The sequence below is a fragment of the Myxocyprinus asiaticus genome, chromosome 2 (genome assembly GCF_019703515.2).
Source record: "Myxocyprinus asiaticus isolate MX2 ecotype Aquarium Trade chromosome 2, UBuf_Myxa_2, whole genome shotgun sequence".
NCBI lineage: Eukaryota > Metazoa > Chordata > Actinopteri > Cypriniformes > Catostomidae > Myxocyprinus > Myxocyprinus asiaticus.
In genome coordinates, this window is record NC_059345.1 from 14,644,236 (window position 1) to 14,662,434 (window position 18,199).

The 18,199-nt window shown below is 37.1% G+C and overlaps 1 protein-coding gene across 3 annotated transcripts in view; it reads right to left on the reverse strand.

Moving 5' to 3' along the window:
- The window catches only part of LOC127450729 (ADAMTS-like protein 3), a 283,685-nt gene that overhangs the window by 87,107 nt on the left and 178,379 nt on the right, over nt 1–18,199 (reverse strand). For all 3 annotated transcript variants that reach the window (XR_007899028.1, XR_007899027.1, XM_051715045.1), the window contains exons 9-14: nt 17,220–17,377; nt 13,954–14,065; nt 12,289–12,427; nt 12,051–12,101; nt 2,226–2,430; nt 1,446–1,593 (exon numbers count right to left, since the gene is read on the reverse strand). Coding sequence is in view for 1 of the 3 variants with exons in the window: in XM_051715045.1 (XP_051571005.1) it covers nt 1,446–1,593; nt 2,226–2,430; nt 12,051–12,101; nt 12,289–12,427; nt 13,954–14,065; nt 17,220–17,377 (813 nt within the window). In the remaining 2 variants the exon portion in view is untranslated. The remainder of the gene's footprint in view (nt 1–1,445; nt 1,594–2,225; nt 2,431–12,050; nt 12,102–12,288; nt 12,428–13,953; nt 14,066–17,219; nt 17,378–18,199) is intronic.

Below are 18,199 nucleotides of genomic sequence, written 5' to 3' on the forward strand. Positions count from 1 at the left end.
TGATGGAAGGTGATCGAGAAAAAAGATATATATTTTTCCTAGTACTTGCTGCCATCTAATAATACAATACTTTTTGAAGGGAGATAGAGTGAACAGAACCAGAATTACATGCTTACAAAGCTAGGACAAAAAATAATTGGAGTCTTTCTAAAAAAATTGACCAATTTTTTTGCAAATAGTCCACAGTATGTGTGAATGGTGAGCTTTTAAATTTCAGTCTGAAAAATTGCAGGCGACAGCCCAGTACTGCCGCTCCCTACACGCATACTACGCATTCTGCGTAGGGCACCAACTCCCCAGGGGGGCACCATCTTACCCTAGGGGGGCACCAGAAAGTCCATCGCACATTATACGTTATTGAAGGACCCGAAAGCTGTCGTGGAACACAGACAATCACTTCGCGCTCGCATCACGCCAACCCCCACGCTTGTATCGCGCACCGCACCAAATGGAGTTCTTTTAAGTGATTATCAACTTTATCTCAGATGTTTCTCCTCGAAATAAAAAAATATACTTTTAGCATAGCTCATATAATTTGGTCTTGGGAGAATGTGATGAGAAATGTTTGAGGTTATATTGAAATCTCTTGACTTTTTGTATCTCAGATTTAGTATCTGGGAAATCTGAGCACAGTGTGAGACATTGTTGAGATCTCTTCTAGCTATAGATTAGTCTCCATTTGCTCTCTATTTAATCTCACTGATGGCTAGTAGAAACAACAGAAATATCAAGAGTAAGAAACACAGTGACTGACTCTCATTGATCTCGGGTGTCATTCTGCACTCATGAAGAATTTTATATTCAGAGCACATGCTAAAGCATCTGTGGGCACACTCCACTTCCCTCACTAACAGCTGCAGGCACAGACTGTAACCTAACTGAGATCATTCTGGCTCTGTTCCAAAACCTATTGAGCTGCCTTGCTGTCTACTGCCTACAGAGAAAGCTGCCTTCTAAGCTGCCTTAAATTAAATGGTCCCTCATTAGTGACAGATGTGGAAAGTTCTACACAGGAAGCAACTCAGTATGTCTCTAATAAGCATAAAAATGTATATTAAAAATAAAAAAGTCCACAATAAATAACAAAATTCACTATTTCAATAACATTTCAGTTAAATGTAATTATATTGAACTATTTTTGATTGATACTTTGGTATGGAATTAAATGCAAGTATGGTCCTGCCCCAAATGCCACCCTAAGTTTAGAAGGTCGGGCTTCCTCCGAATCCACATCTAATGCTGCAATGACTGTCAGGTAATAGTCTGCTGTGCAGCCCATGTCAGTACTGATAAAACCAATTGTTCAATCCAATTAAAAAAATATTATTTAGCCCATAATTGAGTGTGTCATATGTTTTTTACATATATTAGATTATCACATCATGTTAACTCCTCTGTCTGCAATACTCTCACAAGGCAGAGTACCAACACAAAGTTGTTTCTACCTCGTGGTTTGTGGCAGGCGATGGGTACCAGGCAGTCTTCCTTGATATGGGGTTTGAGGTGAGGGTCGCAACCACCGGTATGTTGTCCCCTGTGATCCACACACAGCACAACTCTGTAACGCAAACCTGGGCCACAGGTAACTGTACACTGGAGAGAACACATAAAAATACATCCATTTCATTCCTGTGGTAATACAGTATGTGACCATATTATTAATATGTCTATGTCACACCACTAATAAAATGATTAAACAAAATGAATCAGCCACGAAAGATCTAGTGAAATCAAGAGCGAACTGATCAGCATTTTAAGGCATTATAGGTGCGTTCTTAAAAAAAAAAAAAAAAAAAAAAAAGGCAAAAGAAACAAAAGGAAATATGTTGGCTCTTTCAAACAGTAGGTAGAAAAACCAGGGTACAAACAGCATCTACCATTATTCGTACCAGGTTTGGGGTGCAGATAATATTTACCATTATATGCAATTGGTTGTAAATAGCATCTACATTTATTTGCACCACGGTGCAAACAGCATCTGCCAATTTTATTTCCAAAACCCTACTGTTGCATTCAATTGTGAGTGTCAAGTCTACTGTGTAGTACATGTGAGAAATGTTATTGTCATTGTGTGGCAAGTGTGAGTGACCATTAACAGAGCTGCTGCCTATGAAGACTTTTTCCATTTGGGTTAGACAGAGACAGCTCACTAGATTCTGGAATGGAGCTAAAGATGGTCAGTGGTGTACAGAAATGGAGGAAGAGGTCAATGAAAGGTCATTCACCTGTGACCACTCCATGGCCATCCACTGTGGACACTCAAACTTGTTGCAGCTCTGTTTGCTGATTGGTCGAGGGGAGTGTGTACACTTCCATTCCTCCACCTGCATATTCTGACTGTGGACGTCCTCCTCTACACATACGACACTTCTCTCCTGAGTACCTCCTCCGCATGACACTGAACATGATGTCCACGGGTTCTGCTCCCACCTATATCATGGCAAAATTACACAGGTAAATTAGAGCTGTCAGAATTAACGTGTTAACGCATGTGATTAATTAAAAAAGTTTAACACGTTAATTTTTCTTAATCGCAATTAATGCATTGAACATTAATACAGCATAAACACTGGTGTGAAGGGCAGTATGGAAGCCCAGGAGTGCCATTTAAAAAAAAGAATGAAGGAATAAATTATCAATCTATTATTTAGAAAATAAAAATGTAAATAAATAAACTTAAAATAAATGTATAAATGGACAAATAAATAGACACATTTAAATGCATTTAATTCATTTTTAAAATGTACTTATATTTAGCAATAAAACAGCATATTAATAATTCATTTTTATATGGACCTTTTAAATTGTGTTTTAAAAAGCATTTGGCAATTGCTTTTCTTCATTCATTTGCCAGTTGCTTTTCTTCATTGTTTGACTTTTTCTTTTTTTTTTTTTTCATTTGTCAATCCATACCAGCTGAAGACCAGGAGTGCCAATTAAAAAAGAATGAAGGAATAAATTATCAGTCTATTTATTTGAAAATAAAAACTTGAATAAATATGTCAATTTATAAATGGATAAATAAAAATACACATTCAAATATATTTATTTAATATATGTTTAAAAATGTCATTATATTTAACAATAAAGTTGTGCATTAATAAGTCATATTTATTTAACGTTTAAAATGTCATTAAATGTAGCAATAAAGGAGTACATTAAGTCTTTTAAATACACTTTTTAATGCACTTCTTTAAAAGCACCTTTTAAACTGCATTTTAAAAATGTATTTGGCAATTGCTTTTCTTAATTCATTTGCCAATGGCTTTTCTTTTCTTTTCTTTTCTTTTCTTTTCTTTTCTTTTTTGTTTTGCTTTTCATTTTCTTTTTCTTTTTCCTTTTTCTTTTACTTTTCTTTCTCTTATTGAGAATCGAGATAAAAAAATGCCATTGGACTGTTGACTCGTGGAAGCAACCAATGAGCTTTTGACTCAGACACACCCTCTCTCCCACGTGACACTCCAAGAGGATGTAAGATGGCCTGTCATTGGACGACTGTATGAGCAATTTACGTGACATTATTGGATCTGTAAATCCTGCGAATAAGAAACGGATGTGAAGTATATAAGAAGTTAATGATGGCTCATTCACTGTTGCTGTGAAATGCTGAGCGCGGCCCTACCTGAGTGTGCACAGGATGGGAGCTGGTAATTGTGATGCTGTCAACAGAATCAGTCTCCCGACCCATGCCCCGAACTGAAAGCATGTGACGCAGGTGAGCAAGGGCAACGGCTCGAGTCGCTGGAGAAAGCTGATGGACTTTCCAGAACTTATACTGTATGATAAAAACACTGTATGATAATCTTTAATTATTTTATTTGTATTAAAATAATTGCCTGTGTATGATCGAGAATAGGTGGACTCTCGGAATGACGATCAGCTGAAGATATAAGCGAGCACACTTTTGTGGAACAAATGGTAGTGTTTAAACTAATGTTGCATATTACATACACTACCGGTCAAAAGTTTTGAAACACTTACTCATTCTTTATTATAATTTTTTTTCACATTTTAGAATAATAGTAAAGTCATCAAAACTATGGAATAACATAAATGGAACTATGGGAATTATGTTGTGACTAAACAAAATCCAAAATAAATCAAAACTGTGTTATATTTTAGCATCTTCAAAGTAGTCACCCTTTGCCTAGAATTTGCAGACATGTACTCTTGACATTTTCTCAACCAACTTCTTGAGGTATCACCCTGGGATGCTTTTTAAACAATATTGAAGGAGTTCCCAACTATGTTTGGCACTTATTGGTTGCTTTTTTTTATTATTTGGTCCAAGTCATCAATTTCAAAAAAAATAAATCTTTTTTTAATTACATTTTAATTTTATAATGAAATAAATTAATATGGTGGCACAATTATATTTTTTGTCTACAAAACTAATTTCAAACATTTAAGCATACACCTTCAGATCAAAAGATTTTTAAGATCATGAGAAACATTTCAGTCAAGTGTTTCAAAACTTTTGACTGGTAGTGTATGTGTATTATGAAAGTGTCTCTTTCAAATGAAAATTAAAATATACACTATATTGCCAAAAGTATTCGCTCACCCATCCAAATAATTGAATTCAGGTGTTCCAATCACTTCCATGGCCACAGGTGTATAAAATGAAGCACCTAGGCATGCAGACTGCTTCTACAAACATTTGTGAAAGAATGGGCCGCTCTCAGGAGCTCAGTGAATTCCAGCGTGGTACTGTGATAGGTTGCCACCTGTGCAACAAGTCCAGTCGTGAAATTTCCTCGCTACTAAATATTCCACAATCAGCTGTCAGTGGTATTATAACAAAGTGGAAGCGATTGGGAATGACAGCAACTCAGCCACGAAGTGGTGGGCCATGTAAAATGACAGCGTGGGGTCAGCGGATGCTGAGGCGCATAGTGCGCAGAGGTCGCCAACTTTCTGCAGAGTCAATTGCTACAGACCTCCAAAGTTCATGTGGCCTTCAGATTAGCTCAAGAACAGTGCGTAGAGAGCTTCATGGAATGGGTTTCCATGGCCGAGCAGCTGCATCCAAGCCATACATCACCAAGTGCAATGCAAAGCGTCGGATGCAGTGGTGTAAAGCACGCCGCCACTGGACTCTAGAGCAGTGGAGACGCCTTCTCTGGAGTGACGAATCATGCGTCTCCATCTGGCAATCTGATGGACGAGTCTGGGTTTGGCGGTTGCCAGGAGAACGGTACTTGTCTGACTGCATTGTGCCAACTGTGAAGTTTGGTGGAGGGGGGATTATGGTGTGGGGTTGTTTTTCAGGAGTTGGGCTTGGCCCCTTAGTTCCAGTGAAAGGAACTCTGAATGCTTCAGCATACCAAGAGATTTTGGACAATTCCATGCTCCCAACTTTGTGGGAACAGTTTGGGGATGGCCCCTTCCTGTTCCAACATGACTGCGCACCAGTGCACAAAGCAAGGTCCATAAAGACATGGATGAGCGAGTTTGGTGTGGAAGAACTTGACTGGCCTGCACAGAGTCCTGACCTCAACCCGATAGAGCACCTTTGGGATGAATTAGAGCGAAGACTGTGAGCCAGGCCTTCTCATCCAACATCAGTGTCTGACCTCACAAATGCGCTTCTGGAAGAATGGTCAAAAATTCCCATAAACACACTCCTAAACCTTGTGGAAAGCCTTCCCAGAAGAGTTGAAGCTGTTATAGCTGCAAAGGGTGGGCCGACGTCATATTAAACCCTATGGATTAAGAACGGGATGTCACTTAAGTTCATATGCGTCTAAATGCAGATGAGCAAATACTTTTGGCAATATAGTGTATATATATATATTTTCCACACCAACCTGCTGTGTATATCTGTTTATAATGTCGCAAATAAAGTTTGTGCTTAATCTGTTGTTGTGGTCATCTTCATAAAGATGTTTATTGACTGCTATATACACAGTAAATAAACAATGTACACATTCTTTTATCACATTCCTCTTTTACAATTGTAGTCTGGGTTTTATGGATTTAACATTTTGAATTTTGAATGAATTTATATTTTAATTATGTTATAGGAAAAATTTAATTGACACAGATAATGGCAATTAACATGTCAAAGATGTTTGAGGTAAAATGTCCAAGATTTAGGCCAGACATTTTCCAAGATAAAAAAAAAGCAATAACCAACATTTTACCCCTTCACTGCTAGAATTGTGTGAAATGAAACTATGTCACTTAACATAACTTTTACTGGAAGAACAAAAATACCTTCTGGTTGTGTAAATGAAAGGTAACTCTTTATTAAGCTTTATAAACAGAAACAGTTTAGCAAAGTTTCATCGTGCCCTGTGCTTATGGTCGATGATCTCACAGTGCAGTGCACAGAAGGTACAGTATATGGGCTTTGTTCACAAATATGGCAGAGAGAGCAGTCACATAGTAATGAAACAGGTGAATATCTGTAAGGTCAGGCAGTGCAGAGAAACAATTGCTTTAGGACAGGATCTGGCAGTATTCTTCATCGGCTCGGTATCTCAAGCGATGAAGTAGGGTGAGGCAAATGGCAGCTGCTGTGTGTGTTTCAGTTCGGGGCGTGGGTCTGGAGGCTGGTTGTGTTGACAGCATCACGATTACTAGCTCCAATCCTGGACACGTATCACTGTGCATGCTCAGGTAGGGCTGTGTTCAGCATTTCACAGCAACAGTGAACAAGCCACCATTAACTTCTGATATGCTTTGCATCTGTTTCTTATGCATGGGATTCGCAGATCCAATAATATCGCGTAAACTGCTCGTATCGTCGTCCAATGACAGGCCGTTTTACATCCTCTTCGAATGGTGCATGGGAGAGAGGGTGTGTCTTATAACTGAGTCAAAAGTTCATTGGTTGCTCCCACGAGTCAACAGTCCAATGGAATTTTTTTACTCGATTCTCAGTTGGAGAAAGAAAAGGAAAAGGAAAAAGAAAAGCAATTGCCAAATACCTTTTTAAAATGCAATTTAAAAGGTTTTATTGCTACATTTAATGACATTTTAAACATGAAATAAATATGATTCATTAATGCACAACTTTATTGTTAAATATAATTACATTTTTAAACATTAATTAATTAAACACATTTAAATGTGTCTTTTTAGTTGTCCATTTATAAATGTACTTATTTATTCAAGTTTTTATATTCAAATTAATAGATTGATAATATAATCCTTCATTCTTTTATAACTGGCACTCCTGGGCTTTAGCAAGTATGGATTGACAAATGGAAAAAGAAAAGGAAAAGTCAAACAATAAAGAAAAGCAACTGGCAAATGGATGAAGAAAAGCAATTGCCAAATGCTTTTTAAAACGCAATTTAAAAGGTCCATTTAAAAATACTTATTAATGTGCTGTTTTATTGCTAAATATCAGTACATTTTCAAACATGAATTAAATAAACACATTTAAATGTACCCATTAATTTGTCCATTTATAAAAAAAAAATTTCTTCACATTTTTATTTTCATATTATTAGATTGATAATTTATACCTTCATTCTTTTTTAAATGGCACTCCTGGGCTTCCATAGGGCAGAGCCTTTGTTATGTGTCCTCCCGGAGTCATTACACTGATGTACACACTATAGCACCAGAGCCTTTCTACCAGGGACAGCCTACAAACTAAGCATAAAATAGCATAATGAGGCGGTCCCATAGACATTCTATGGGCGGTGCTGTCGTAATATACTAGTTGACTGTAATGCTCTCTCCTATGATAGAGCCGCAGAGGTTATTATCTCGATAAATAAAAGAATCTCTGACAGCGCTTCCCTGTCAGTGATACAATGATGGAAAAGGGAGCTCTTCTTGCTATTTGATGTACAAAACAAGCCCAGATGGGACTTGTGATAGAAATCAAGTCTTTTTCAGCCTTGGTAAGTGTGTTTGTTTGCAAGAGCTTTTCATGGTGAGATCAAAGCGGCGTTTGATGCTGACAATGCCGCCCTGACACGAATCATGAATGCAGCTTCACGATTGCTGTAGAAAAGCTGAAAGCCACAGTTTACCAGCAGATTAATATTGTGGAGAATGAGAGTTTAAGGGATTTAATGCCCATTGCAATGAATACTCAACCTATGTGGGAACTAGTTCTTTCAATTAGTCAAACTCCCACTTAGACTTTGGGAAACATTTAATATTACTTGATTTGTTGCTATATTAGTGCATTTCTGTCTTTATATTGTGGAAGGCTTTGTTTGGAAAATATTAATAAAGCATTATATTGTTACATATTGTTTTGTTTTCTTTCCTAAAATGAAAATAAATGAGTTTTGACAAGAAAAGAAGTATATAAAGTGTCAAATCTCAGCACTTTTAAATATGCCATTAATCGTGGGTTAACTACAAAAAATTATGCGATTAATCATGATTAAAAATTGTAAGTGACTGGCAGCACTAATGTAAACAAACCATCTAGTACATGCAACCCTAGCTATATAGTAACAATGTAAAATATGTTGTAATGTGATAATGTTTGGAGGCTGACAAGGTTAAAACATCTAAACATGCTTCTAATTTCAAAAACAAGAATTATTGAAATTGACTGTGTTTTGTAGGCACATTCATTTTCTAGCTGTGCAAAGGTGTGATGTTACAAGTATGGCTTTCCTCAGCATACATAATAAATAAATACATTTTACATTTAAAAGAGATCAAAATTGACATGCTCAGTGAAAAAATAAATCTTAAAATGGAGGTCAAAATTAGAGATATTACCATTATTTAATAATGTAGTAAATATAGTTAAAGTTCATTCAAGACTGAAAAGTTTAGATAGAAAGCAGTTAAATCTAATTAAAAATGGATTATTTTACCCAATAGTTTAGTACTTTATGCCTCGGCATGCATAATCTGTAAATAAACAGTCATTTTGATATCTTTGCTAATCCTTTGGATTCTTAAGTAAAAGTACTGCTACTGAAGAAATAATTCACTTGAGTACAAGTAGAAGTACTGAGAAATATTAAGTAAGAGTAAATAAGTAGTTTGCTGAAAAACAACTCAAGTAATTACGTTACAAGATACTTTATGAAAATTATATTATATATAAATATATAGTATATAGGCTTCCATTTTTAGAACACAAAGACATTTTTGTTCTTGAAAGAAACTTATGCTTCCTTTCACCAAGGATGCATTAAATTGATCAAAAATTCTGTCAAAATCATTAATTGACAATATTATTACGGTTTGAAATAATTGTTTTAAGTGATATTTATTAAATTTTTTCTTTACCCGTGATGGCAAACATATACTGTGTCACCTATTCCTTACAAAAGCATTCTAAAGTGCTAATTTGGTACTCAAGAAAATGTTCTTATTATTAGAACAATTGAAAATGGTTGCGCTACCATGCCGAAAATGGGGTTTTTCCCCATTTGCTGAGGTATTGAGTTCTTACAAGTTTCTTTACACTTGCAAGTCAAATTTTGGTTTTAAAAATAGGTAAAAAGAAACATTTCTCCTGAAATTCTTTTATCTCCTAAAGTCTATTGTTTTAGAGAGATGAAGGCTATTCCATGCATTACTGTTTTGAAAAAAGAATCTCTAACCAGGATAGAGAGGGAAGTGGATGGCCAGATGCACAACAAAAAGACAAGTAAATCACAGTCTCTAGTTTGAGAAACAGACTCCTCACAGGTCCTAAACTAGCAGCTTCTAAATGCCAAAGACCTGCATTGCTGCAAGAGGATTCTTGGACAAACAGAAAATTTTAATAATACAACATTTATTTAAATAGAAATAGCCATTTGTTACATTATAAATATCTCTAAATCGTCTCTACACTACATAATGTGCATTGTGACTGAAGCACATTCCTATTTCGGGTTTATTCTCATTCACGTATGCCCAAGTATTTTGGTTATTAAATTAACATACTGTACAGAACTAATATAAAGCAATATCATAGAGGAGGAAATTTATCCTCTATGATATTGCAGCAATTATCCAGATATGAAATCAGATTATTAAGCAAACTGTTATCAACTCCTACATGCCAGATGAATAAAACAAGGCAAAAATAAACATTTCACAGTGTTTAGTGAGAGATATGATTGATTTAAACACTAAAAGTGGTTGTTCTGTATATGTATTATTGTATTACAGTTGTAATAATAAAGTCTTAATTAACATTATTATTATTATTAAGCAAATTCTAGCATTTGGTTACATTATGTTTTGTACTTTCTTTATATAACATCAATCCCTTGCACACTTTTGGCCTCTAGTGGGTGAGGCATTTCAGACAGATAAACAGCAGCACAGGGCAGGGAAGTACAGTACAGCACCGTGAGCGAGAGTGTTGCCCGCTAGCACAATTTATTTTGAATAAGAGGGGCGAAAGGTTACGGAATTTAACGCGGGAGTACAATACAGAATTGATGCGGATTGATAGAAGCGGAGAGCCGTCTGTGTGCGAGATGGTGCGATGAACCGGACAACAGGAAAAAAAAAGTTCAGTGAAAAGTCAAAAGAAGATTGCAATGTATGTAATTGTAATTATATCAGATATTATTAATAAAACACGGGAACTCGTTGCGTGGGCATTTTTTGCCCCCATATTTTGAATTTCGGTGGTATTTTCAGTCCCCATTAATTTCTGACAGTACTGGCATTGTATCTTTCTAAGGTATTTAATAGTTTGTTTATATATATAGTAGCAAGTAAACAAGATATCCCCACATATATGTCAAACTACATTGTGTTAATGTTTGACACAGTTAAAACATTGCCTACTTTCAAAACAAGTGAAGATTGATCAGTGGTTAAATGTGTTAAAACGGCTCTCGTGTACCTGAATGAACGACTCCTTTCCAGAATAAAAAAAATATGCAGAAAATCACAGTATTACAGTTCTTGTATAGTGACAGGGCAGAAAGTCTTGAAGAAGCTAGAGAAGAGAGGACACCAGCGACAGTTTATGCAAGCTGCTGTGCTCATGATGCTGTGCTCTGTGGGCTTCCATCGTGCTGCGAACAGCACGTTTTAGTTTATATTTAAACTAGTTTTAGATTTAGCGTTTATAACTTTCTTCTTCCCAAAAATTCAGAAATATTATGTATTTTTTTGTACTTTGTAATTGTGGTGAAATATAACTGTAGCAAAGTTAAATACTTCATTTTTAAATAACTCAAGTAAAAGTACTATTATTTATTTATACTTAAAAAAGTAATGAAAAATTTACTCAAGTAGAGTAATGAGAGCAGTTGTAATTCGTTACTTTCCATCTCTGAACCACCTCCACAACAACACATCAATGCCTACTTTAATCACTTCCATAGCCTGCCTAGTAGCAGTGAGCAGTGACATGGCACTTAGAGTGAGCAGGTCAATCAAGAGTAGAGAGCCAATCATAATTGTGGGCGTGTACTGTCAAGTCTTAAAGGAGAAGCAGCACCAAAACCGAGCATTTCTGACAGAGGATCAGAATGAGGGTGGAAAATTATCATGTTTTACAAATATATGACTGTTTTTTTGTGCAAAAACCTTTACTAATATTATAAGTGAACCTAAAGGAACATTTAAAAATAATTAAAAAAGGCGTGATGTGTGTGCATGATCCAACAGTGCACACTATTCCGAAGGAATAAAAAAACATTTTGTGATCTTTCATCAAAATATAATAACTTGCTCTGCTTTTGAAATCACTGTCCTTTTACAGCTGATGTCACAAATTCCTCACACTTTTTTAACCTCTCTCCTCCAACCACCTGTCACATAGAGACCACTTTTCACGATCCCTTTCATTAATTCCCTTTAAGTCCCTCCTTACATTATTTTTCTTGTTGAATATCATGTTGCACTCGAAATGGGTCAAATAAAATAAAACGGGTCGCGAATGTCATTTCATGATGACTTTTAGAACCAGAGACGGCTTAAAGCATTCCTTTATAAATTATATGTTTCTACGTATGAGAATAAATGTGTAGTAAATGTGTTCAGTTATCTAAAGTCCACTATAAAAGACTTATTAGCTTTCATGATCTCCATCAGTATGTGAGCGGTAAGTGTGGTGTGTTTTATGTCTTGTAGTGTGTTGTAAACTGTAATTGATTCCACACCGTGGAAGAGGTTGGAAATGGTCGTAGGGCATCACTTCCTTGAAGCCATCACTGCAGAGAAATAAAAACCATTAGCCCTTTAAGCAATTACCCACGCTAATATAAATAATGACATTATAAGCTCATGCATAGGAAGTCATCTACTGTGGTTTAATCAGGTCTATTCTTTACAGATGAACTCGTGTTAACTTGTGTTATGTCATTAAGGGTGTCTTGCAGATACTGAGACAGAAGCAACCTTTCAAGGCAGGGATCCATGTTGCACTCCTTCAGTTTGGGCTTAGGTTTGGTGTTCTCTGGGTAGCTGTGGCATAGATGCTCCGCAACCACTTTGTTGTAACGAATGTCCATGCAATCAGCTGAATTGAGCTGATAACCTTCAGGGGCAAGACAAAGGACATCAAAAGTAATGCTAATCCCAACGTGTTCAATGACCTACATAATCACTGTCTTTCAAGATAAGCCAAAAGGGTGGATATATGACAAAGCAAATTTTGACCAATAGATTGTGTTATGTATTTTTTATGCTTAGTGTATTGCATTTTAGCTTAGCAACATTGTAACTCTACTAGAATCAATGGTGATTTGAGTCTCTCATGTGGAATGATACAGTATTTGTGTGGAACTCGGAGTTGCTACCTACAGTATGAAGAGTATTCAATTTCCAACTCAGTTACGGTGCTGCCTCAGAAGGCTGCCTATGTAGACAGTAAATAGCAAGGCAGCTCACTAGGCTTTGATCTGGTGGCTGTAGCATTGTGGTAAATGTGCCATTTTAGGACCAAAACTTAACCCATATTAAAGGGATAGTTCACCCAAAAATGAAAATTCTCTCATCATTTACTCACTTTCATACCATTCCAGAAGTGTATGACTTTCTTTCCTCTGCTGAACACTAATTAAGATTTTTAGAAGAATATTTCAGCTATGTAGGTCCATACAAGGCAAGTGAATGGTGATCAGCACTTTAAAGCTCCAAAAAGCACAGACAGTTATGGTAAAAGTAACCCATATGACTCCAGTGGTCTTGAATTTGAATTTTGCGAAAGTGGAGATTTATAGTGAAAAAGGACTTAAATATTGATCTGTTTCTCACCCACACCTATCATATCACTTCTGGAGTCACAAATTTAACCACTGAGTCATATGGGTTACCTGTATGCTGCCTATATGCGATTTTTTGAGCTTGAAAGGTCTGGTCACCATTCACTTGCATTGTATGGACCTACAGAGCTGAAATATTCTTCTAAAATCTGTGTTTGGGTTCTGCAGAAGAAAGAAAGTCATACACATCAAGGATAGCATGAGGGTGAGTAAATGATGAGAGAATTTTCAATTTTTGGTGAACTATCCCTTTGAGGCTTGAACACATAATGTCAAAGTTGTCTTAAAAATTACATACAGTATTCTAAGTTTGAATACAACATATTACATAATGTACATTAAAATACAGTTTTCAAACAATGTTTTCATAACAAAAGTTTGATTACAAGTTAGTCAAAGTGCATATAGACTATAGTAGAAGTAGGTACTTCCGCACTCGCTTAAAGTCGCATTTGCCTGAATAGGCTATTTCACAAAAATTCTTTAAGAATGTTGACACTTGGCTCACTGGTCAAAGTTAATTGTGCCATGCTGAGTTTTGGGAATTAGGTCCAATCTAAAATTAGTCTACTTGGCATAGCAAAGAGGCATATTTGCACTGAAAATAATTACTTACTTTAAATATGCATGGTTTAATCCATTGAATACTATGCACAGTACAATTCACAAATGTAATTCACAAACTGTGCTTAACCACAAGTTGCTCTGGAGGACTGTCCCTGTAGTAAGTTGCTTTAGTTAAAAGAGTCTGCTAACTATCAAACCAGATTTATCAAGGAGAACAATCAATAACTCTTACCTCCTCCACAGGTTACAGAGCAGGGAAAGAAGTCAGTCTCCCTCCACTGGTAGCGAATGGGCTGGTAGAACATGAACTGCATAACTGTGTCTTTAGTGCCAGCATACTTCACCTGACAAGAGCCAAATCAAAGTCTTTTTTAGCAAGTCAGTCCACTGATGGCCATCTTTGAAATGCTCTCGGGCAGCTATTTTTTCGATGTAAACAAGTGGCATACAAGTGTAGTTCCTATCTATTTGAATTGGGAAAGACCGAAATCTCCAAAACGGTTAAGATTACGATCAAAGAATATATTTCAAATCAGCAGTAAAATCTGACAACACTGGTATCATAAATTGTGCTTCTTTTCCTCAGATTACACTAAAAAACACAATTTTCCCATTTTACCTAATGTGCATGCTCATTCTCGAGTTTATTGACAGACAATATCTGTATTTAAAAGGTGATCAGCTCTTCTACCTGTAAGGTGGGACTTCCTTTCTATATACGTTGACTATTGGGCATTCCAATATCTCCCATTCATTTTAATAGAAGTGGCCCATCTCTGCTAATTAGTCTCTGGCCAAAATTCACTCATTATCTGACTGATCCAAATCGGTACTTTTAAGTTTATTTTTAAAGGTGCACTCAGTAATACTGTATTGTGTTTACGTTATGCTGACTCTTAGTGATATAGATGCAGCATCACGCAAGTTCTCAGTTGCCAAAGCCATTGTAGATATGTGCTATTCTCAGTCATCCATGATTCATTTATTACACGAGTGAATAAGTCCAATTACAAAGAGTAATATTCGCCTGGTCATATGATCTCAACATGGTGGCACTCATGAATAAGCTCCCAGTACCATATATACTTATGTACATACACTATATTGCCAAAAGTATTCGCTCACCCATCCAAATAATTGAATTCAGGTGTTCCAATCACTTCCATGGCCACAGGTGTATAAAATGAAGCACCTAGGCATGCAGACTGCTTCTACAAACATTTGTGAAAGAATGGGCCGCTCTCAGGAGCTCAGTGAATTCCAGCATGGTACTGTGATAGGATGCCACCTGTGCAACAAGTCCAGTCGTGAAATTTCCTCGCTACTAAATATTCCACAGTCAACTGTCAGTGGTATTATAACAAAGTGGAAGCGATTGGGAATGACAGGAACTCAGCCACGAAGTGGTAGGCCACGTAAAATGACAGAGCGGGGTCAGCGGATGCTGAGGCGCATAGTGCGCAGAGGTCGCCAACTTTCTGCAGAGTCAATCGCTACAGACCTCCAAAGTTCATGTGGCCTTCAGATTAGCTCAAGAACAGTGCGTAGAGAGCTTCATGGAATGGGTTTCCATGGCCGAGCAGCTGCATCCAAGCCATACATCACCAAGTGCAATGCAAAGCGTCGGATGCAGTGGTGTAAAGCACGCCGCCACTGGACTCTAGAGCAGTGGAGACGCGTTCTCTGGAGTGACGAATCACGCTTCTCCATCTGGCAATCTGATGGACGAGTCTGGGTTTGGCGGTTGCCAGGAGAACGGTACTTGTCTGACTGCATTGTGCCAACTGTGAAGTTTGGTGGAGGGGGATTATGGTGTGGGGTTGTTTTTCAGGAGCTGGGCTTGGCCCCTTAGTTCCAGTGAAAGGAACTCTGAATGCTTCAGCATACCAAGAGATTTTGGACAATTCCATGCTCCCAACTTTGTGGGAACAATTTGGGGATGGCCCCTTCCTGTTCCAACATGACTGTGCACCAGTGCACAAAGCAAGGTCCATAAAGACATGGATGAGCGAGTTTGGTGTGGAAGAACTTGACTGGCCTGCACAGAGTCCTGACCTCAACCCGATAGAGCACTTTTGGGATGAATTAGAGCGAAGACTGCGAGCCAGGCCTTCTCGTGCAACATCAGTGTCTGACCTCACAAATGCGCTTCTGGAAGAATGGTCAAAAATTCCCATAAACACACTCCTAAACCTTGTGGAAAGCCTTCCCAGAAGAGTTGAAGCTGTTATAGCTGCAAAGGGTGGGCCGACGTCATATTAAACCCTATGGATTAAGAATGGGATGTCACTTAAGTTCATATGCGTCTAAAGGCAGATGAGCGAATACTTTTGGCAATATAGTGTATGTACAGTACATATGCAGCTTTTTTGACTGATATGACTGAAGTCTTCATCTCATATGAGCGTACATTTCTTTCTGTTTAAAAGTTTAGCTACTAGCAAATAATTACTAAGGTTACCTTCAATGGTCACATTCTTTGTCACGTCGCAAAACAAAGAGAGCCATTACAAGATAAAAGCCATTCATTTTTAAAAACCAAATCATTTTACCATGTATAATAAGAACCAAATTTCCTCATAGGGCCACAGTCCAATTCCAAAAATGACGTGACGTCGTTGGTTCCATATGAAATGCAGCATGCATTATTTGCCACTGAATATGGTCTAGTCTTGATTTCTGGAGCTGTGATGATTAGTTAAACAGCCTTTGCATACTGTTTCAATTAACTAAAGTATTGAGTTATGTTCAATTGCTGTAAAGCCATAGTGTCGTGAGTCCCGGCTAATCATGAAGGTGAATGTCGTGGGCTTGAATGAGAAATATCTGATACGATTATAGTGTTGTTTGTTTACAGTTCCTCACAGACAGTTTCAAGCAGGTAAACACTTATTCTCTTGTGGCTTTCAAGTATAAATGGGTTTTGTTGTCATTCACAGGTTTCCTACACAGAGAAATTAATTTCACTTGACAAAATGTGTTCCTTTGAAATGTCCTGCAACATTATCAAACACAGTTTTCCCATCACATGACGCAAGAACCAATGGAGTTTGATATCAATAATATCAAACCTGTGGTGTCACATCTAAAGGCACCATATTTTTTGTAATAGACACAAACACAAGTGTAATTTGAGAGCTGCAGCAGAGAGGAAGATTTTTAGTGAATAATGCCTTTAATTTTTATTTGTTTCATACAAAAAACAACACCTTTTGGCGGTTGGGCAGTGTAAATAACCATCTACTTCAATGATATGGAAAAGAGGAATCAAAACATAGTGCATAACATTCTGTTTTTGCATTTCACATCATTAAGAAAATAATACAGGATTGGAACATAAGGATGACAAAATTATTACAAAATTGTAATTTGTTGGGTGAACTATTGCTTTAGAATCTAAAGGGTAATTCAAGTAAATAACTTAGGCTGTCCAACAAAAAGAATGATTTTCTAGCACTACCTGTTGATAAAACTCGTCACTAGCCTTCGGTCACCCACCTTAATGGTGAAATCTGCAGAAAGCGGTCCAAAGCAGCGGAGGGTTTGTCTATCTGCTCCTCTCTGGTACTCCACAGTGTTGTTACCCAGAGTGTGAGAACCAGAAGAGCTGAACACGACCTCCTCTCTCTTGCTGTTAGGTGCATGGGCTTCGATAACTGAAATTTGGCATTTAATCATTACATTTTTGCATATACGTAAAATGAACACCTTATCAATCAATGAATGACCAAAGACAGCACAAATTCTGGTTCACTTTAAAGCTTATTCTGGTTAAGTACTGCCCACTTAGACAGGAAGACTACAGTATATTCTGACAGACATAAAAAGTGACCAATCACAGTATGTTTTTGTCTTTACTTGCTGTTTAGCGGGCAGGTTTAACTGAAGTAGATGATACCACCATAATAGACCAGCAGCAGTCTCTGCAAATTGTTGTGTAGAAAACCTAGTTAAAATAGCAGAAATGTGTAAAGACTGTCTTTCCATACAGAAAACGAAGTGGAATATACAGTTTGTGGATTCGTTTCCTATATAACTACATAACTCACTGCTTAACCACCATAGTACGATGCATCATTGAAAAAAATAATACTAGCTAGTTAGGACTGTTTCCCAAAACCGTAATATGTCACACATCCATCGTTCGAACAACGTTGGTTTAATAATAAAGAGCTTTCATCAATGATGTTACACAGGTGGTAGAGTAATACATTCTGCGGATATCAAATTATAGTAGCTTATTTACACATCCTCCAGAGTTTAATGCACAAAAGCTGCTGAAGACATGAAAGATGCGTGCACTATGTAAATGCGACAGATAAATTGAGCTCCAATAGTGGGGTTCCCCTTTACATCAGACTCTGGGATTCCCCTGACACACTTGAGCACATACGCAATTGCGCACCCTTCAAAAACATATAAGAACTTCACTTATTCGTTAACATGGACACATAAGCAGTGTTCTCCGACAGAAACTG